We start from the raw sequence: 21,110 nt of genomic DNA on the forward strand, positions 1-21,110 counted from the left end.
GGGTAAATTAGAGCATGTACTTCGGAGATCTGTCTGGGTTACTTGTGGCTTAGGTCAAAGTACCAACGACTTATACTTTTGTTAACCGACCAATAAAAACAAGCCACGTATTTACCTTCGAGTCCTCATAACGTATACATTTGACCTTCTTTTATTCGCGACCCTGAACGGTAAAAACGCTCCCTTCAATTTCCCAACTTAGAAGTAGAGAAAGGAAAATCTCCTCCGGGGAGGCGCGGATCCCGTACTTTCCATTCCAAAACTCCTTTCCCTCACTTTTTTTTTTCTTGGTTCTTTCTTTCTCTGTAAAACAGATGCAACAGTAATCTCATCCCGCGAGCGTTAACGATTCCTAACGTACACCCATCTGCGGGGTCTCCTTAGATCCCATTCTTGCCGTTACCCTTTTTATTCAAATCCCAATCTTTTTCATGTTTGCCTTATTTGTACAGTTCTTTATATCTGCATTTGAAAAATAGCGATCTTAGCTAACGATGGAGATTTCTTATTGGGTCTCTGTTGTTTCGATTGTTCTCCTCTTTTTGGTATCTGGGTCCTTCTCAATTGACAATTTTCACCAAGCGTAAGTTTTTGTTTTTGTTTATTTGCTTATATTTAAACTTTGATGCTTTGTCGAATTGATTTATTGCTATTGGAGTAGTTAAGATTTGGTTAGGATATGATTTGTCAATTGTTAGCTTTAACATGAGATACCTTTTTGCATGGTTTTAAGATCTAGCTGGCACATTGTTGGTTTATTGGTGGTTATTACCTCCAATTTTTTTTTTCTTGGATATGTTCCTGATTTGGTCTTATACAATTGAGCTTTAACAGGGGCTCTCAATAATTTTACTAATTTAATATACATGTCAAAATTTAATTACAAATAATGTTATGAGGGGCAATTTTGAGGCAAGTTTGTTGACCTCTCTGATTCTGCTAAGTTCATTGACTCAGTGTGATGACCATTTGGCTTATTCATAACGTAGGTCAGCAGTTTCCTGATATCATATGGGATCTTAGGTATTGACAATTTAAGTTAAACGTAAAAAAAAAATCTTGAAAAGAAAAAAGGGCCACAGCCTGATTCAAATTTAATATGCAATTGCATATTTAGAATAGATCATGGTAGTTATCTTCTCTTAGCATTGAGATTCAGGAAGTCTGGTTACAGTTAAAATGGTTCCTGCTCAGCAGTGATGATTTTGAGAGGCCAGTTATTTTGGTTGAACTAATGCATAATTTGCTTGCTCTGTAGAGGTTTGGCAGTTCCTTAGTTGTCTTTAGATCACTTATTGCTGGTGGGTTCTTATTTATGATTAGTTTTGATGGTGATTTCCATCAGGCTTTGTTGGAAGTTGAAACATTATGTTGAATCTTGGTTTATGTGAACACTCCAAAATTTCTTTTAATGTTTCTCTGCTATGTACTGGAAGCATAAAAAGGAATTATCTATGAAGTCCCAAATTTTCTTTTGGAGAGCAAAGAAGCTTTTATAGATTATAGGTTTTGTGCCTTAGTAGTGCAACTAAACAAGTGAAGCTATAGGATGCAATCCATATAAGCATGATTGGTTTGCATCTTATCTAGATTATGTTTTTTGTTGCTTTAATATAGGGGAGTGTTTTTAATCCATTCTGCAGAATGACAAATAAATCATTAGATGCGTGGGTCTCCAGCTCTTTCAGTGAAAATTATGCTTATGCAAAGACGTGGCATTTTTCCAATAAAATTTTCCATGCACTTGAAGGAAATTTTTTAGGCATGTGGTCCAGAATATTAGCTATAAGATATGTGCTTTCTATAGGAAAATTCCTTTTTCAATTGTAAAATGTACATGTAAATGCCTTAAGTGTGACAGTCGATGCCTTTTTGGAACCTGATTTGGTTTTAGCACTGTCCTGGTAGTTGTGCCTTTGCAATAACTTCACACATTCTCAATAGGTCACAGTGATCTTTTACTTTATCTGATGCTGGTCTCTTTTATTTTACTTAAATTTATGCATATAGGTTTCCTATCGTGGAGCCTGATCCTGGTCATACAAAGCTTCGCCTTTCGAGGGAAGGCTTGGAAGCCATCAGCAGAATAACTACCCCAATTGCAGCTGTTGCTGTAAGTTTCAAGACATCTAGTATGTATTTCAGTTTATTGATTTTATTCTGGTGACATGACTCAAAATATCAATTGGACTCAAAATATGAATTTCTAAATCCAATGGCTTTAGCTGGGGTACCTACGCCACGTTTCCATACCAACTCAACAAAGAAATAAGAAAGAGGAAGTTTCAGATACCCTTCCAAAACATCAAGTATTTATTTGAAATTCATTACTTTTATTCTGGTGACCTGACTCTAAATATGAATTAGTCTCAAAATGTAAAGTGCTAAAGTAGGTAACCCCCTTTTCCAACCCAAGAAAGAAAGAAAAAATTTGCCCATGTTATGTAAATATTGATATGACTGTTGGAATCTCTATGGGTGGTGAATTTGGGAAAATCAATGCACTAATCAGTTTGATGATTTATGGTTCTCAGTGGAAAGTTTTGTTACATATAAGATACAAATCATGCAATATTTACCTATTTCTTTAATGATTTCAAACACGTTATTCTGGGTGAAATACTGGTTGACAATATTGGTTTTTTCCTGTAACATAACTTATCAAATTTGAAGTTGAACCTAATTTGTCTCTTGAGAATAATCCCTTTGGTCTTTGTTCTCCCACATTTATGCAGTCTTTTTTGGATTTGTATATCCAGGTCATTGGCCCCTACCGCTCTGGCAAATCTTTTCTGTTAAATCAACTTCTTTCGCTGTCGTGTTATGAAGGTGTATTCTTCACTGCTATATGCTCCTTTGTTGTTTTGTAGACCTTGTTGTCTCTTTCAACATTTTTGACATTTTAAATGGGATCAATTTAGTGACTTGTTGTTTATGCTTTTTCCCCTTTGCCCCTCAGGATTTGGTGTTGGACACATGCGTGACACAAAAACAAAGGGTAAGACAGCAATTATATTACAATTATGCACAACTTTTACATAGGTGATATTTACACTTTGTCTATTCCAGGGATTTGGGTTTGGGGAACCCCGCTAGAATTGGATATTGATGGAGTAAGAACTTCTGTTTTCTACCTTGATACTGAGGGTTTTGAAAGCATTGGGAAGTCAAATGTATATGATGATAGGTAATCCCATTACGTGTTCTTCAACTTGCTTTATATAGTATATATTTAGTTATATTGCCTTTCTGATGTCTGTTCATGCAGGATTTTTGCTTTGGCAACTGTTATGAGCTCTGTACTAATTTATAACCTGCCTGAGACGGTTAGTTTTTTTTTTTCTATAATTTTTCCTTGTTTTAAGATTCTCTATTTGAAATATTGACATGGGAAGCTGAAAAGGCCAGTGTTTTTAACCCCTATAGTTCAAGCTAATCCGTGAAGCTAAATGTTTCTTCAGATATAAAATTAGGACAACAGAATTATGCATTAAATTATTGATTTGAAAAAAAATTTGAGTAAAAAATTTGCTAAACTTTAGGGCACTATATATGAAGGTTAGTTTTGCTAAATGCTAAATGCTACTTAGGTGTGAGATTCTCGTGGTTAAGATGAGTTTTATTCTTAAAACAAAAAAGATTTTTGGGTTTTGATAAATTGAAAATTGGTTTATCTGCATGAATATTCTTTTAAATAGAAAAAATGTCTTCTGATATAAGAAAGTCTTAGAGGCTGCCTCTTTCTCTTACTTGATTAAAATTAAAGTGCTATCCAGGTGTTTTAGAAGGGCTTCTCTTATTTTACATTTATAAAAGCGGTGCTGTGAATTTTAGGATTTTAGTTCTTAATTTAGCATCACAATCTATGTATCAGGTCGTGAATTTGTGGGTCAAAAGTCTTGAAGCCTAGACTTAGCTGCTGCCTTTGATGGGTTGATTTTTTTATTGATACACTTGTTTGTGCTATTCTGTCATTAGATCCGTGAAGCTGACATATCTCGGCTGTCATTTGCTGTTGAGCTCGCTGAAGAATTTTATGGAAGGTTTGCACCTCTGCCATATACTGGAGTGAAAGTATTATCAGTTTGTTACATACACTAAGCAAGCTTGGTGGTGTTTTACTTTTTAATGCCTGTTCATATAGACACTAACTTGTTTTGTGGTTTGTTTGACAAATATTTCATGGAGAACAGAGTGAAGGTAATTTATGACCCCTAAAGCGTTTGTTGTCTTTATGCTTGTGCAATTAAGTTGTTTTGCTGTGGAGATTCACAAGTAGCTGAATTTCTTGTAGGGGCAAGATGTTGCGTTTGAACCTGCAAAACTTTTGTGGCTTATCCAGCGTGATTTTCTGCGTAAGTTCATAATTTCCTTCCACTGTATGATACGAAGTTTCATAAGCCCTGATGCTTTAAAGTTCAATGTGCCTTGGACATGCCAGCTTATATAGTACTGTCTTTAATATTTTATCTGTGATAGAGTTATTGCTTTCTAGCTTCTAATCTACGTGAAATTCTTATTTATTTTATGTGCTTGTATTTTGTCTGGTTAAACTTTTCTTTGGATTCATTCACTATACTCTTAAGCTTCTTTTAAAATGCTGCGGAAGTGATGGTGCTAAGTTTCTTATTTGGGAGACATTCCTTCCTCGGTGCATTTCTTTTCTATTTTTCTGCAATTTAGATGGAATTTTTTTTATTGTTAAGGAGAGGGGATTTGAACTCAATACTTTCTTTTTGGAAGTAGAGTGTGTGGCTACATTAGACTTTTGCCTCTGCTCCACAATTCAGGGGCAATTCACTTACGTTTTTCTTGGTTTTATACAGAAGGGAAATCAGTGAAAGAAATGGTGGACGATGCACTTAGACATGTCCCTAACACTAATGGTTAGTTTACTTGGTCATGCTTAATTGTTGGATAGATGTTTATTTGCGTTAATCTAGCCTTTTTTTTGGGATGATCTTATGATGTTGTGTGTCTGTTGTATCTTCAGGGGACAAAAATATTGATCAGGTACTCCTTCATGACCATACTTGTAGGCAATCACTAGAGTAATGCTATTCTTGGATCAGAATTTTACAGTTTTTGGAACTTTATCAGGTTAACCAGATCCGGGATTCCTTAGCTGTAATGGGTGATAACAGCACAGCATTTAGCCTACCACAGGTATGTGTTTCAAATATGTTTGTTTATTACTGATATATTAGCTTGGCTCTTTCCCCTTTCACCCCTTTCCTTTTGCTGTTGTCGTTCTGAACAGAAACATAAATGGATTTTTGATGTGTATATGTAATCTTTTGTGAACATGAATTGAGCATAAGACTTTTGATACCATGTATCTGGGTAGACGTTTTACAAGTCATGGTTATGGTTAATATTTGTATTTTGTTTTATTTGGTGGTAGAGAAGGCAAAGAGGTATTTGTGCATGCTTACAGTGAGAGTTGGGATGATGGAATGCATTTATGCTATTGCTTATTTGTTGATTTGCTGTAGATATATGTTATTTTTTTGCAAATAAAGTTATTGTTAATATCAAAATCTTTAGTATCTAATTGCTTGAAACTTACAGCCTCATCTCATGCGAACAAAGCTTTGTGACCTGAAGGATGATGACCTCGATCCCATGTATGTTAAAAAAAGAGAGCAGTTGAAAGAGCTTGTAGCTAGTGTTATACGCCCAAAGATTGTGCAGGGAAAGCCTTTAAATGGAAAGGAGTTTGTTTCATTCCTGGAGCAGGTTAGTTTATGATCACATTCTTAGACCTTCCACTGTTGGATTAGTTGGAGTTATTGTGAGAATTCTTAAACTAGTCATTGTTAGGGATGGTGATTGATTGGTGACATGTCCAAAACTTACCTTTATTAATATGCATTTTTATTTTTAATCTTATAGATACTTGAAGCTTTGAATAAGGGGGAGATCCCATCAACAGGCTCTCTTGTAGAGGTTTTCAATAAAGGTATTCTTGAGCGATGTTTGAAGCTATACAGTGAAAGGATGGGAAAATTAGGTTTACCTATGCCAGAGCAATCCTTACGTGATGCCCATGAAAGGTCCCAAGAGGAAGCAATGAAGGCTTTTGATGAACAACATTTTGGCCGTCACCATGCAAAGAGATCTGCGGAGCAACTGGATGAAGAAGTGAAGGAGGTATTGACTAGCACTTTAAGGGGCATTACCCTTTTCCTTTCTTTTTTTATCAATGATAATTTATCTATTCATACGTTTAAATTTTTTACCTGAGGCATTCAAATTCTTGGTTTTTTATCAATGTTTCAAATTCTTGTTTAGTAGTGGGAAAAGGAGATTTTGAAAGTCAGTAATAAGTGGGAAATTTAAATAGACAACCATATGAGAAGTTTCTCTAGAAGATATCACATTTATCTTATGTTAAATGTTAAATTTCTTGAGTTTTTCGAATTTCCTATTTTGTTGGTAAATCCAGATAGGGGTTAATCTGATTTCAGCTATTTGATTAATTGCTACTGCAAACAAGAAGAAAATTTATACATAGACATTTTTGTGGATAACTGTTTGTCATGCTAGGCATGTTCTTATATCATATATATAGATATATATATCTATAAATATAAATCCTACTCTTATATATGTTTTGTATGTATTCTGACCTAGTAGACGAGAAGCCTTTGTAATTCTCATGTCCTTAATGCTGAAAATTTTGTTTAGGTATATAAGAATGTCATTATGGCGAATGAATACCAGTCCTCAAAGCTCTGTGAGGCACTATATACCCAATGTGAGGACAGAATGGACCAGCTTCAAGTTCTCAGACTTCCTTCTATGGCAAAATTTAATGCAGGTTTCCTGCAATGTAACCAAAGCTTTGAACGGGGGTGCATTGGGCCTTCAAAAGCAAACTACGAGCAACGGATGACGAAGGTAATCAGGAGTCTTTGCAGTTCTATTTTCAGTTTCCTTTTTCTATGAAAGGTTGTTTTCCTTCTGTGGCAATATTTAGCAGGAAAGATGGAGTTCCATTCAGTTTTACCGATTAAGAGTGTTAGAGAGCATTTCAAAATGAATCTGAGTTTAATGCTTGAATTAATGAAGTTAAGTTCTTTGTCCTTGTAGAATAATTACTTTCAGGCTTTGAAGGTGGAGCTGAAACCTAAATAATTTCAATTTAACTTAACACCATGGTTTTGAAGGAATTGTGGGTGAGAAGGGGGCCAGATCATTTTTACTTGCCTATTAAATGTAAAAGATGTATTTATGTTGCTTTATAGTCAACATTGTAACAATTTGTGTCAACTTATGTATTTGTTAAATAATATGTGCTTGAATTTACCATATATTGCAGATGATGGGAAAATCACGTTCTCTGTTTATCAAGGAATACAATCAAAGGCTCTTCAATTGGTTGGTGGCCTTCTCCCTTGTCATGGTGGTGGTTGGTCGGTTTATCATAAAGTTCATTTTGATTGAAATGGGAGCATGGATACTATTTATCTTTTTAGAGACATATACGAGGATGTTCTGGTCAGCAGAGTCTCTTTACTACAATCCTGTGTGGCATTTTATTGTAGCCACTTGGGAAACTCTTGTCTACAGTCCCATTCTTGATTTGGACAGGTAATATAACACTTTTTGTTGCATCCTAAAACAAACTTGCTTGTTATTGTAACTACTTGGTCATGCATTCTTAGCAGAAGTGTCCCAAAATGACCAATTTTTGTTTCGAATCGTTCTCTTAAGTCACAGTGAATATAGATATTATTCCTTTTCTGTTTACCTTATGCGTTTATTTGTTTTGGCAGATGGGCCATTCCAGTTGGTTGTATACTAGCATTATGGATACTGTATTGGCGATGTTATGGGAGACAGAAACATGGGTCGCGATGGCTTTTACCTATGTACAATACTCGTAAAAGTGGCTCAAATAGACCAAGATCAGATTAATGGAGAATTGTCTGTGCCATTTGGTTTGGTATGCTTTTGATTAATCATCTTGGGCGAGCTTTTCCATTTTTTAACATATGAAAGCCCGCCAATCAATTTTTTGTTCTCAATAGGTCTCCTTCAATCTTGAGATTCGTCGAAGATATCAGAAGATGATCAGCCAGCCACACTCACGATATCTTTTAGTGCACCATTTGTACACAAATCATTTGTATTAATCAATACAATTATTTACGATATATAATCTGTTGATTTGTTTCAAATGCCAATTATTTAATGGCTTTAGCTTTCCTCTTCTATTTGAACAGATGACTAGATACCTTGTCATTTATTTGCTTTAGCCTTAAGCATCACCATCATTTAAATGGCCCGCCGATCAGAAGGTGAAACAAAAGATGGAAAATTAAAAAGTTGTGTGTAAAAACTTCAGTTTCGTAGCTAATAATGCATGATAACCTCTTAACAACAAACTCCGATCCGAATTCTCTTCAGTCTATGAAGCTCAGGGTTTTTTTTTTTTTTGTTCTTCCAAAGGAGGCTAAGGAGAATTAAGAAAGAGAAATTTGTAAACATCGGAAATTGAATCTTAACCTTACCAAAATTCACCTTGCAAGTAAATCAACTGAGTAACCCAATTGGGTTAAACCCGAGTGAACAATGGGACTAGATTCCTCTTATTCCTTATTAACCACATGACAAGTCACTCTTAATCTTGCAAGTGAAATATTTTCTCTGAATCCATCGAATTAGCATTATCATTAAATTTGGAGGTATGCCATCCTTTTGGCATTTCATTCTTATAATTCCGTTTTGTCGTTTACCCCTTTTCAGTAAAGGATAGCTTTCATTTAATATAATTTCCATTTGTTTTGACTGTCCAAATCCAAATACATATACACAGGGTCTATTTTTGGTCAGTTATTCTACCAGGGATTCAAAATCATGGGATCAGTTTTCAAGAAATCTGCACTGATAATCTGTGGTGACTACATGGAAGATTTCGAAGTGATGGTTCCTTTTCATGTGCTGCAAGCCTTTGGAGTTCGTGTTGATTGTGTCTCTCCCACCAAGCTACCTGGTGACAAATGCATCACTGCCATCCATGATTTCTTGGGATTTGAGGTAAAATGCTTCGCTATTTGATTAACTCACACCATACACAAGGAAGCCATTTTGTTTCCTCAGTTTTGAAATTTGAATGGTTAATTTTACTTTTCTTTCTTCCCCAGCTTTACACAGAACTGCCAGGCCATTCCTTTACTCTGAATTCAAACTTCGATGAAGTGGACGTCGAATGCTATGACGCCCTGATTATTCCAGGAGGCCGGTTCACGGAGCTCCTCAGTGTTGACGACAAGGTCTTGAGTATAGTTAAAGGGTTTGCTGAAGCAGGAAAGCCTATTGCCACAAGTTGTCATAGCCAACTCCTTCTGGCCGCGGCTGGGCTTTTGAAAGGCAAGAAATGCACTGCATTTGCAAGCATGAAACCTGTGATTGAGATGGCTGGTGGCGTTTGGTGGGAACAACCTGGAATTACATCAGTTTTTGACATTAATGCTTGTCTTAAAGATGGAAATATCTTAAGTTCAATAGGATGGCCGGCGCATGCTGAATACCTAAAAGTTCTGTTTGAATCCATGGGAGCCAAAATTCATACAACTAAGACGAATAATTCAGTGCTTTTCCTATGTGGGGTAAGACTGCCTTAGATTAAAGGCCAAAATATTAGGTTCTATAACAAATATTTGTGAAATTCTTTGATTAAATTATTAACTAAAAACTGCAATTATGGTGAAGTCCCCTTTCCAACTTGGTTCTTTTTCACAAGGATGTAGGAAAATAACCTTCTTTTTTTTGGTGTTTCCAAGGACTATGTAGAAGATTATGAAATCAATATCCCATTCCGGGCACTACAAGCATTAGGCTGCAAGGTTGATGCAGCCACCCCAAGCAAGAAAAAGGGAGAAACCTGTGTCACAGCTATCTACGATGATGAGGGAGCCCAAGTTGTTAGCGAGAAGCGTGGTCATAACTTCTATATTACAGCCAATTGGGGTGATATTAATGTTGATGATTATGACTGCGTTATCGTACCGGGTGGGAGGTCTCCGGAGTTGCTGGTGATGAACGAGAAAGCAGTCACTCTAGTGAAGGAATTCGCTGAAAAAAACAGGGTCATTGCTGGTATCGGGCAAGGGAAATGGCTTCTAGCTGCTGCTGGTATTCTAAAGGTGACTATTACTATTTTTTTATTATGTCGATGAATATCATGAAATTGCTATAAATTAGAAATTGTTGAAACCAATCAAAGTAATTTAACTATATTATTATATATGCGTTTTAATTATTAATCATCTTCAGGGGAAGAGATGTGCAACCGGCCCAGGGATGAAGGTTATGGTGAAGATGGCTGGAGGGGAATTGGAAGAATCTGAAGGGTCTGCCTCTGATGGGATGTTGGTGACTGCAGCTGGATGGCCTGCCCTGCCTGCCTTCCTATCTGAATTGTCGAAACTTCTTGGTTTGTCTTTGAGTTTTGAATGAGACAAGTTAATTTGGCTCTCTTGTCTAAAAGAACTGAGAATAAAAAAAATGTATGAACTATGCATGAATCACCTAATGAGAATCCAGGGTGAAAAGTTTGGTTTATCATCTTGAGTATTTTAAAATCGGGTTTTATGCGAGTGACTTAAAGATCACTCTTTTAAAGTTTATTAAATTTCTATTTATAATAATATTTTTATATTAAGTATAGTAAATTACGGTTTTGATGAATTTCAATGTGTTATAGTTAAAAAGACATCATATATAATATATATTTTATTTATTATTATGATATTAGGTATAAGGATAGGGTCCCATAAGACGTGCTTCCGTGAATGACTAAACGAAAAATCTATATCTTCTGGATGTGTAAAATAATTCTTTAATTTTAATTTTTTACTAAATAATCTTATTCAATCAATTATTTCATTTTCAAAATCTTTGAAAATATAAAAACTTGGATTTATCCAAGTTTTTCAACGCGAATTTGTCTTATCTTGATTTAAGCTAAACGAGTTTTAAAACACTTTTCTTTGATAAGTTTGATAAGACTATAGGTGTATTTATATTTTATTTGCATTACATTAATATTTTTTTAATTTTTCATTCATCCTTCCTCTTACGATAAAATATAGAACAATGTTAATTATGCTTAAAATTTCTCCAATAAATAATTATTAAGAAAAAAAAGGGTGGAAAAAGATGCTTTTTACATATGATACATTGAATTATAACTTGGGCATGAATCAAGAATAAAAGACAAAGCCTTCATAATCAAGAATAACTAATTTCAAATCAAAAAGCATGCTAAATTTGAAAACATTGTTTTTTTGGCCAAAATTTAAAAACACATTTAAATTATTGATTTTTATTATAAATATTTAAAAACAAGAAAAAAAAGCAGTAGTGCTAGAGTAAATTAAGTGAATGGAAATCAATTCATATGATTGCCCATTTTGTTTATTTTTAGGTGAGAATTAAATGATAGATTCATGTTTAATGTTTTTCAATCCTCCTAAGCTGAAACCAACTCATATGGCTGCACAACCCAATTAATCTCAACTCCTGATCATACATACGCTCAGAAATTTAATCAAGAACTAGACCAACAATAATTTGCGATAAATATCTTCTAAAAAACAATAATAAATGCTATTTTATCTAAATCTGTTTAAGGATTGTGCTATTTATTCAAGTTCGATGATTTGCTCGAGTTTTAAGAAAGATTAGATAAAAAGTAAAATTCGTTAAATAGATTTGGATATATTTTTAAATTCGTTTAAATTTTAGGTCGAATCTTAAATAAAAAATTTAAAATCCGAACTCGATCCAATCTAACTTGAATTCACATATATATAATTTTATTTTTATATATATGTAAATTATATAAAAATTAATTCACATATATAAAAATTAAAAATAAAATATATATTTTATTAAACTTTGTAATAACGTATAACTTAAAGAATCACCATCAATCTTTTTTATTTAGGTGTGATTAACTATTTAACTGAATTTGTCCATTTTTAAAGAGAAATCATAAGCTTAACTTATGTATCGTTAAAAGATAAATTCTAATCCACGAAATCATATCTAAATTTAGGAGTACGGTTACGTGTAAGAAATGTTATATCATCCTCACAACGCGCATCGAATGAAGGTATCAATTTGATTTCATATTATCCAAACCTTAAAATATTTTTAAATTTTTACCAAGTAAATTTAATTATTGAAAATATTAAAATTACTCCAATCATTTGGTAGTGATTTAAAACAAATTTTTTACTTTAAGAGTATTCATGGAGACTCGTGTCTCATTCTGAAAAAACTTTATCGTCGAATTCATTAACATATTTTCTAAGAAAACATTTTTTTGAAATCAATCAATAAAATTCTTTAATCATTTAGTAAGATTTTATATTAATACATATCTCTCAATCATTTAGTGAGATTTTTTGTTTAAAAACTTCTTTAAAAATAAAGGTTATTAAATCCTTCAATAGTTTAGCAATATTTAATAGAAATTTCAATCCTCCAATTGTTTGGTAGGATTGAAAAAATTATTTTTTTGAAAATTTATTAAGTACTCTAATCATTTGGTAAAACTTAATTTAAAATTTTTAAATCCATGAAAATCCTTTAATAGTTTGGTAAGAATTATAAATTTATTATAAAAATTTATTTTAAATATGCATAAAAGAAAAAAGAGAAACAACTAAGTAACATAAATATATATACAAATAATGAAGAAAAAATAAAAATTACCAAATAAATTGGGCTATAATTGATTCCAAAGTATGTGGGCCTTTGTAATTGCACTTGCCCATTTCAATTTACTGGTTGTTGGAACCAGTTATGATTTGAGCTTCTTATTGGATTGAATCTTTAAAATAGGTCAATCCCTTTTTACTTTTCCTGCTTCGTCACCCCTTATCTTTTTTCTTGTTTCTCCGAAACTCTAAAAAATTTTGCCATCAAATTTTTTTATTAAATGCCTCCCTTTTGTGTTTCTTCTCAACTTTTTTTTTTTCAAACACAAAACTTCCAAAAGAAAATCTTAATTATCTAAACCCAAAAAACCAAAAAATACTATAAAAATACTATTAATTTTTTTATCTTTTTTTTTTTACTATTTCTCTCTTGATTTTTTTTATTGATTCTTCATTGTCTCTAATTAATTCTAATGGGGTATTTTTATAGGCTTTTAATCCAAATCACAATAAAGGAAGATTTTCTTAGTTTCAATCTCCTAATTAAAGTTAATTTTAGATTTTTAATTCAAGTCCACCTCTTAAATCAATACATTCCCTTTTTTCAATTAGAACACTATATTTCAAACCGAATCAAACTTTTTCCTTAAAAAAAAAAACCTTAAATCAATTAATTAACAAAATAAATAATCCTAAACTAAACAAAATACTAAAATCCTAAAATTAAATTAAAAAATATCTTGAACTAAAAGAGTTGTTTATAGTTACTTTTTTTTTACGTATTTTCTGTGAAATAAAAATTATGCAAAGATAAAAGACATCTATTTTGTTTAGCCTAGAAAAATAAAAAAAATAAAATTATAAAAGTTATTCTTCAATAGAAGCTTTACAACTTCAAAATATAAAATGCTCATCTTATTAGAGGCTCAACAATTTTGAAAAATATAAAAATTAAAACATTCTACCCGAATGACTTACGAATCTTGCTCGAAAGACTTAAGATTACGCTCGGAGGTCTTACAAATCTTAATACGAAAACAAATTCAGCTTTAAAAACTTACGAATTTTGCTTGAAGGACTTAAAGACTATTCCTGGAGGTCTTACAAATCTTGACATTTAAATACTTCTCTAAATAGAGGTTTCACAACTTTGAAAATGTAAAAAAAATTCTTATCTGAAGGAGATCGGAGGTTCATTCAAATATTCAAATTGAAGATTCAGGATTCTCACCAAAAGATTCTTGAGATTTGTATAAGTCTTCAAGATTCTCATCAAAGATTCAAAGATTCACATTTAAAAATCTTAGAGATATACATCCGAGATTCAAATATTCTCATTTGAAAAATTCAAATATAAAATTCAATGTCTCAAGGATTCGCATATGAGATTCTTATCTTGTAGTTAAAAAACTCCTCTAAACAAAGACTATGAATCTTTAAAACTGGAAGAATTTTTTAACTAAGTTTAACAACTCTTCTTGAAATCATTATCTTCATCCAAAGGTTTCAAACTTAGTATTCACAATATTTTCTTTATACGAGGATCAAAATCTTATCAAAAAGTCTTATTTTTTCAAAATTCAGTTTTTATGATATTATGCTTAAAGGTTTTAAATTATACCCAGAGGTCTTATAAATTATACCTGGAGGCTTATAAATTATGTTTGGAAGCTTTAAAAATAATGTCTGGAGGTCTTACAAATTATGCCCGGAAATCTTACAAATCATGCTCGAAAGTTTTGAAAATTATATCCGAAAACCATACAAATTATGCTCGAAAGTCTTGAAAATTATGCCTGAAGACCTTACAAATTATATCTGGAGGTTTTACAAATCATTTCTTATCTTTGAAAAATATTTTCCTTAATAAAGGTTTTGAAACTTTTATAAAAATAATTTCTTTTGAAATAAAAACATCTCATCTTGGAAAAGGTTTCACCCTCTAATCAAGGCTAAACACTTTTACAAATCTCATTTTGAAAATTTTCTTAGCCTAAAACTTATCACTTTTGTTATAAAATTTTTTTTTCAACCAAAAATTGAAATCTCATACTCAACAAATTTTCCTCAATCGAGGGTCAAAATCTCATATTTTTCAAATTCTTAACCTTTCAAAATCAAAATCCAAAGTCAACTGAATATGTAATGAATGGGATGAATGTTATGCATGTAATGCAAAAATAAATGTCATGAATCTTTAATTATGGTAAATAGGTCCTTAAGCCCTTTTTTATTTTTTTTTCACAGAGCTTTAGCACTAGCTAACAAGCTAGTTTTCAATAATAATCCTCAATTCCTTTCTTTTGACTGTGACCATTCCATTTTTCAAACCATTTATCTTATCTATGAATCTTTTTCAAACCTTTTACCTTGACCAGAGTCTTTATTCCAAAAAGACATTCTTACCATGATGATAAAAAATACCTATCTCTTATCCATACCAATTTATGTCAATTCAAATATAAATGTCTTCACAACAAATGCCCTAATGTTCATGACAACTAAAGAAATTGCTTATATAACTATTCTATGATCCAAAAAATGCATATTCTTTTGAAAATATGTAATTGAATCTCTTAGAAATTGATGATTATTGCATAGAATAATGAAAGTGAATCTTAACTTAGTTTATTTAAAGGAATGAAATGGTTCGATACACCAAGATTTTAAAGGAGATTTTGTCACTGGACAAGAAAAAGTAAAATAATATGTCTTCATTTAGGCTTGCCAATGAAAAATCATCTTTTAAAGCACAATCTACTTTTGTACTCTCTTAATTTCTTCATTTGGTAATTTAACAAATGTAAAGACTAGTTATGATAAGCTCAAAATTTTTAGGAAAGAAAGAAAGGTTCAAATTTCAAAACAAATTTCATATTAGAGTTCATCTTTTTGAATTTTTTAAAGATTTTCATTTAGTTCCTTCCTCTAATGATATTGCTTAAGTTGATTTCAATCTACTCTAAACTATCTTTTCGGGTTTTCACCTTAGAGCTCTATTCAATCTTCTTTTCTTTTCTTTCTCTTTTTTTTTTGTTATGCCATCATGTATTTGAAAACTCAAAATTCATCCAAAATAAAAAAATAATAGTGATTTAAAAAAAAAACTTTTCAATTTAAATATCCACACTTGATCAAAATGGGTATTTTAAAAGACATAACATATGGCAGGGTTTGGGATTTTAAAATAAAGGATAAATATACCCAGAAATATGTTTAATGGTAATCAAACCAAAGATCATTTCTTTTTTTAATGAAAATTTTCATTCCACTTCTTAAAACATGCATTTTCATTTTCTTCCTTCTTTTTTCTTCATTTTTTCACATTCAAACAAATTGAGCCTAAAATTTTGAAAACTTGCTTTTGACTGTGGGCATTCTTTCCTTGCCATTAACTTTGTATCAACTACTTTATCAAATATATCCTATTTCATACTTGCCCTCAGTGTGGAGGGTGATCCTTAGGTAGGGTTCTTCCAAAAAAATTTAATAAACTAAAAAAGGGTAGCAAATGAATTTTTTTTTCGTGAAAAGAATATGAAATATGCCATTTATCATATCAGATATGGACACCTTTATTAAAAAGTAATTCTCATGAGAAGATTTTTCTTTAATTTTGGAATAATTTAAATATCTCATAATCATAATGTTACAATCAATTCTTTTTTTTTCTTTGTTTTTTTTTTCTTTTTGTAATTCAAGCTCAAATTACTGCATCAAATGAAGTCCCAATGCAACAACCTTGATTTTCACAACTCACATCAAAAGATAAAATCAAAACCATCCAAAAGAAAAAATAATGAAAAATTAGATAATTTGACTTTTTGGTAAACTTGCCCCAAAATGTGGGCAAAAGAAAATTTTAGGACAATGAAATAAAAAGGATATTATATATATCAAGATATGAAACAAGGATATTAAGGGATATGGCCTTTTTAGTGATTATATCTCAAGAAAAAAATTGAAAAAGTTAGGTTGCATTTAAGCTTGCCTTGATACTTATCAAATTACCCAAAATTCAAAATCTTTAAGAGAATACCTCATGTATTGGCTTATAAAGATTTTACAAATTTCATTGCTCATAGCCTTAATGAAGATTATCATCATTAAAATTCCTTTCGGTCAAGTGAAAATCAAGTTTATGAAACTTAAAAAGTTAGGCTTTAGAATGGTGTAATTCTCAACTAAATTGGAGTACGAACTAGTTATAATTGGGTATGTTCATTCTTGACAATAATTATCAATTTTTTCGAGATTATTTTCACATGTAATGCAGGAATTCATATGCAAACAAAATTGAAAGCAAAATTTAGGCAAAAACTCATGCATATGTTAAAGCAAAAATTAGACAACAAACTCAAAATTCTTAAATCTTCCCATAAATTGTTTGATACTTCACATATCCAAAAGAAAAACTATTATAAAGCAAATTTTCATTACTCTATAAGCTCTATGGTTAAAGTGCCATTATTGATAAGTTTTTCAATTTTCTCTTTCAATTACCTGCATATTTTAGTTGAATACCCAATTACCCTCATGTGATAATCACATTTATCATTCATATCATAATTTTTTACTGATGGATTTGGGGTTGTTTCTAAAGGCATAGGGGTGAAGAATTGGTGTTTTATTAATAAAGGCAAAAGGTCAAGAATTGGGATTAGAATTCTCTCTTGATTATTCCTTAACCTTTTTAGCTTGCACTTTAATTAAGTAGCAAATTGAGTGATTGTTGTTTGAGGACAATGATTTGTATAAAAGCCTAACTGTTGCATAGGTTGGCAAAGATAAAAATTTTGGGAGAGGTTTTTATAAAAGGGTAATAAGGTGGGTATATTGAATAAGGTTGACATGGGGTGAAGCCTCCAGCTTGTTGCCCTTCATAAATCATAACTTGAGCATTTTCTTCCTTCTTCTTTGACACATCATTTCTCTTTGCATAATTTGTATCATTTCTCTTAAGTTTGCTATTCTTGATTATATTTTTTATTATCTCTAAAAAAATTATCATATCAGTAAAAATTTTAGTGGCATTTTTAATCATCATTTCATAATATAGAGCTTTAAGAGTATTAAAAAATAGAACCGTGGTCTCTTTGTTAATGAGTGATGGTTGAACTTTGACAGTTGCGTCTTTCCACCTCTAGGCATATTCCTTAAAGCTTTTAGTGTCTTTCTTTTTTATGCTTTATAAAGATAAATGATTTAGAGCCAAATCTATGATATGTTTGTATTGTGTGATGTAACACCCTAGCTAGTTCTTTCCAACCATAGATGCGAGACCTATCTAATTAGATATATCACCTTAAAGTAAATCCAATAAAGCTATCTTAAAAATTATGAATAAGCAACTTTTCATCATATACATGTGCGATCATCTTACAGTAGTATATAGTGACATGTATTATGGAGCATTTGGTTCCATCATACTTTTCAAATTTAAAAACTTTAAACTTGGGTGGAATGACTATATCAGAAACCAAGCATGGTTCAACAACATCCATTGAACCATAAAAATTTATCCCTTCAATAACTTGAAACCTTTTTTCAATAAGATCCATTTTCTATTAAGATTCAAAGCCTTCATTAATTCTAATATGTTTGTCTTCAGCTTTTCTTGTCCTTTGGATCATTCAAATTAAAAACTTGAGTTGGATCAAGAATAATAGCTGTGTGAGCAAGAACAATAGTTACAGGCATGTCAGTATACATGTAAAGGTAGCTTACCATAAATGACATTTGATATTAAGCCCTTTAAGATATCTGTTTGGAATATGTGCCAAAGCCAGATAGGTATATTGGATCATTAATCTGTTCAGTCACTGTTTTATCTTTGTTCAAATTATTCAGCAATTCAGCCATATCTTTCAATTACCTTTTCATCTCTTCTTATGCCCTTTTCATATTTTAGAAACAAAGAGCTTGTTTTTCTACCATAATTCTGGCTTGATACAGAGATTGAGCTATCTTCGAATCTTTTTACCATAATTAGAATGATATGTTGCTAGATGCCAAGAATCATCCGAACTTATTAAAAACATTCTTCTATATGCATGAATGAATCAATGAATGCACATATTGAATGTAATATACAACAATTCAATGATGCAAGAATGGATAAATAAATACATTCACATAGCAATTTAATGATGCATGGATTGACAAATGACTGCATGAATGGATGCATGAGTTAATTTTTACCTCATAATGATGCATGAATGATGAATACATGCATTAAATGCTGGATACATAAAAATTCAATGATGCATGGATGAATAAATGTATGAATGCCACATAACAACACATAAAAGAGTGAATAAAACTCAAACTCTTTCAACTTTATCACAAAACTCATACAAATGACACTACCAAAGTTTTTTCATGTGTTCTAACTTGGGTTACATTCTAACAATGGGTGGACATGGCTTTAATCTAGGATTGGCTTTTTAGGGTTAACTACATGTGGTTAAAGTGAAATATAAAGATTTTAAATTATTTGTTACATAATTATCCATCACAGATTAGTAAGGCACTCAAATCTTCGCCCATTATAAATTATAAGTGAAAATAGTTCAATTTGAGTTAGAGCATTTCACTAACCCAAACAGAGACATAAAATCTCATAAAAGCATAGGTACTTTACTCCCTCCTAAGGGATGTAGCCTAGATATAAAGCTCAAGTTATGTACATGCAAATAGAGAATAGAATATTTAAAACTTGAAAAATAAATATTAAAAGCTTGACAAATAAATAAAAAAAATCTTTTTAGGGAAAACATTCGGCTTGGATAACACAAATTCATTTATTGGCCTGACTTTCGGCTATCCCCAATAGAGTTGCCAAACTGTAATAATGTATAACTTAAAGAGTCACCACCAATCTTTTTTATTTAGATGTGATTGGTTATCTAACTGAATCTATCCTTTTTTAAAGAGAAATTTCAAACTTAACTTAAGTATCTTTAAAAGGTATATTTTAATTCATGAAATCATATCTAAGTTTGAGAGTACATTTACGTGTGAGAAAGGTTATAGTACCCTCACAAAGCCTATCGAAGGATGGTACCAATTTGATTTCATATTATCCAAGCCTTAAAATATTTTTGAATTTTTTCCAAGTAAATTTAATTATTAGAAATTGATTTTAAATTACTCCAATCGTTTGGTAGTGATTTAAGATAATTTTCTCATCTCATGAGTATTCATATAAACTTGTGTTTCATTATGAAGAGGCTCCATCATCGGATTCATTAACATATTTTCTAAAAAATTATTTTTTTAAAAATCAATCAATAAAATTCTCCAAACATTTGGTAAGATTTTATATTAATGCATATCTCCCAATCGTTTGGTGAGATTTTTTTAGAACTTCTTTAAAAATAAAGGTCATTAAATTATTCAATAGTTTGATAAAATTTAATAGAAATTTGAATCTTTCAATCATTTGGTAGGATTGAAAAATTATTTTTTAAAAAACTTATTAAATACTCTAATCGTTTGGTAGAACTTAATTTAAAATTTTTAAACCCATGAAAATTTTTTAATAGCTTGGTAATAATTATGAATTTGTTATAAAAATTTATTTTAAATATGCATAAAAGAAGAAAGAGAAACAACTAAGTAACATAAATAGATATACAAATAAAGAAGAAAAAATAGAAATTACCAAATAAATTAGGTTATAATTGATTCCAAAGTACGTGGACCATTGTAATTACGCTTACCTACTTCAATTTGTCGGTTGTTAGAACCAGTTATAATTTAAGCTTCTTATTGGATTGGATCTTCAAATGAGGTCAATACATTTTTACTTTTCTTGCTTTTCAACCCCTTGTCTTCTTTCTTGTTTCTCCAAAACCTTAAAAAATTTTACCATCAAAACCTTTTGTTGAATGCTTCCTTTTTGTGTTTCTTCTCAACTTTTTTTTTTTCAAAACAAAACTTTTAAAGGAAAATCCTAATTATTTAAACCCAAAACACCAAAAAAAAAAAAAAAACTATAAAAAAACTCTTAATTTTTTTGTTTCTTTTTTTTTTTTTACTTTTTCTCTCTTGATTTGTTTTATTGATTCTTCGTTGTCTCTAATTGATCTTAATGGGGTCTTTTTATATGCCTTTAATCCAAATCGCAATAGGATTCTTAGTTTCAATCTCCTAATCAAAGTCAATTTTAGATTTTTAATCCAAATTCACCTCTCAAATTAATACATTTCTTTTTTGAATTAGAACACTAGACTTCAAACTGAATCAAACTTTTTTTTTTTTTTAAACCATAAATCATTTAATTAACAAAATAAATAATCTTAAACAAAAATACTAAAATCCTAAAATTAAATTAAAAAGTATCTCGGATTAAATAAGGTGTCTACAAATTTAATTTTTTTTATATAATTTTTATTTTTAATTTTTATATATATGTGAATTAAATATAAT

At 31.0% G+C, this 21,110-nt stretch overlaps 2 protein-coding genes across 5 annotated transcripts; both read left to right on the forward strand.

The window, feature by feature from the left end:
- Positions 1 to 165: 165 nt before the first annotated feature.
- On the forward strand, positions 166 to 8,186 carry LOC111305239 (uncharacterized). Of its 4 annotated transcripts, none has more exons than XR_016331030.1 (17): positions 166 to 583; positions 2,011 to 2,113; positions 2,760 to 2,829; positions 2,960 to 2,998; positions 3,070 to 3,187; positions 3,269 to 3,326; positions 3,979 to 4,200; positions 4,295 to 4,355; positions 4,827 to 4,886; positions 4,994 to 5,013; positions 5,101 to 5,166; positions 5,572 to 5,739; positions 5,896 to 6,153; positions 6,691 to 6,903; positions 7,096 to 7,221; positions 7,325 to 7,596; positions 7,782 to 8,186. XR_016331030.1 is itself a non-coding variant. In XM_089749809.1 (17 exons), exons 7-16 carry the CDS (start codon positions 4,129 to 4,131, stop codon positions 7,921 to 7,923), a joined length of 1,332 nt encoding a protein of 443 aa, XP_089605935.1. In that variant the 5' UTR covers positions 166 to 583; positions 2,011 to 2,113; positions 2,760 to 2,829; positions 2,960 to 2,998; positions 3,070 to 3,187; positions 3,269 to 3,326; positions 3,979 to 4,128; the 3' UTR covers positions 7,924 to 7,951; positions 8,037 to 8,186. The 4 variants fall into 4 exon arrangements, 3 of the variants coding, with proteins under 3 accessions (XP_089605935.1, XP_089605934.1, XP_089605937.1); XM_089749809.1 differs by lacking the exon at positions 7,096 to 7,221 and having other exon boundaries at positions 7,782 to 7,951; positions 8,037 to 8,186; XM_089749808.1 differs by lacking the exon at positions 7,096 to 7,221.
- A 614-nt stretch (positions 8,187 to 8,800) lies between these two features.
- Positions 8,801 to 10,572, forward strand: LOC111306104 (DJ-1 protein homolog E-like). Its single transcript, XM_022904010.2, has 4 exons — positions 8,801 to 9,045; positions 9,153 to 9,617; positions 9,792 to 10,154; positions 10,285 to 10,572. The coding sequence occupies exons 1-4, from the start codon at positions 8,866 to 8,868 to the stop codon at positions 10,465 to 10,467; spliced, it is 1,191 nt and encodes a 396-aa protein (XP_022759745.2). The 5' UTR covers positions 8,801 to 8,865; the 3' UTR covers positions 10,468 to 10,572.
- The last annotated feature ends 10,538 nt before the right edge of the window (positions 10,573 to 21,110 follow it).

This window comes from Durio zibethinus, chromosome 21 (genome assembly GCF_047325235.1).
Source record: "Durio zibethinus cultivar Kanyao isolate XHJ-2024 chromosome 21, ASM4732523v1, whole genome shotgun sequence".
NCBI lineage: Eukaryota > Viridiplantae > Streptophyta > Magnoliopsida > Malvales > Malvaceae > Durio > Durio zibethinus.

Excerpts from the sequence above, each read along its gene's own strand:
- LOC111305239 (XM_089749808.1), top strand. The coding sequence starts at position 4,129 with ATGCCTGTTCATATAGACACTAACTTGTTTTGTGGTTTGTTTGACAAA. Across the intron at positions 4,356-4,826 it reads TATCCAGCGTGATTTTCTGC|AAGGGAAATCAGTGAAAGAA; the intron begins GTAAGTTCATAA and ends GGTTTTATACAG. Across the intron at positions 5,740-5,895 it reads TTGTTTCATTCCTGGAGCAG|ATACTTGAAGCTTTGAATAA; the intron begins GTTAGTTTATGA and ends TTAATCTTATAG.
- LOC111306104 (XM_022904010.2), top strand. The coding sequence starts at position 8,866 with ATGGGATCAGTTTTCAAGAAATCTGCACTGATAATCTGTGGTGACTAC. Across the intron at positions 9,046-9,152 it reads ATGATTTCTTGGGATTTGAG|CTTTACACAGAACTGCCAGG; the intron begins GTAAAATGCTTC and ends TTTCTTCCCCAG. Across the intron at positions 9,618-9,791 it reads CAGTGCTTTTCCTATGTGGG|GACTATGTAGAAGATTATGA; the intron begins GTAAGACTGCCT and ends GGTGTTTCCAAG.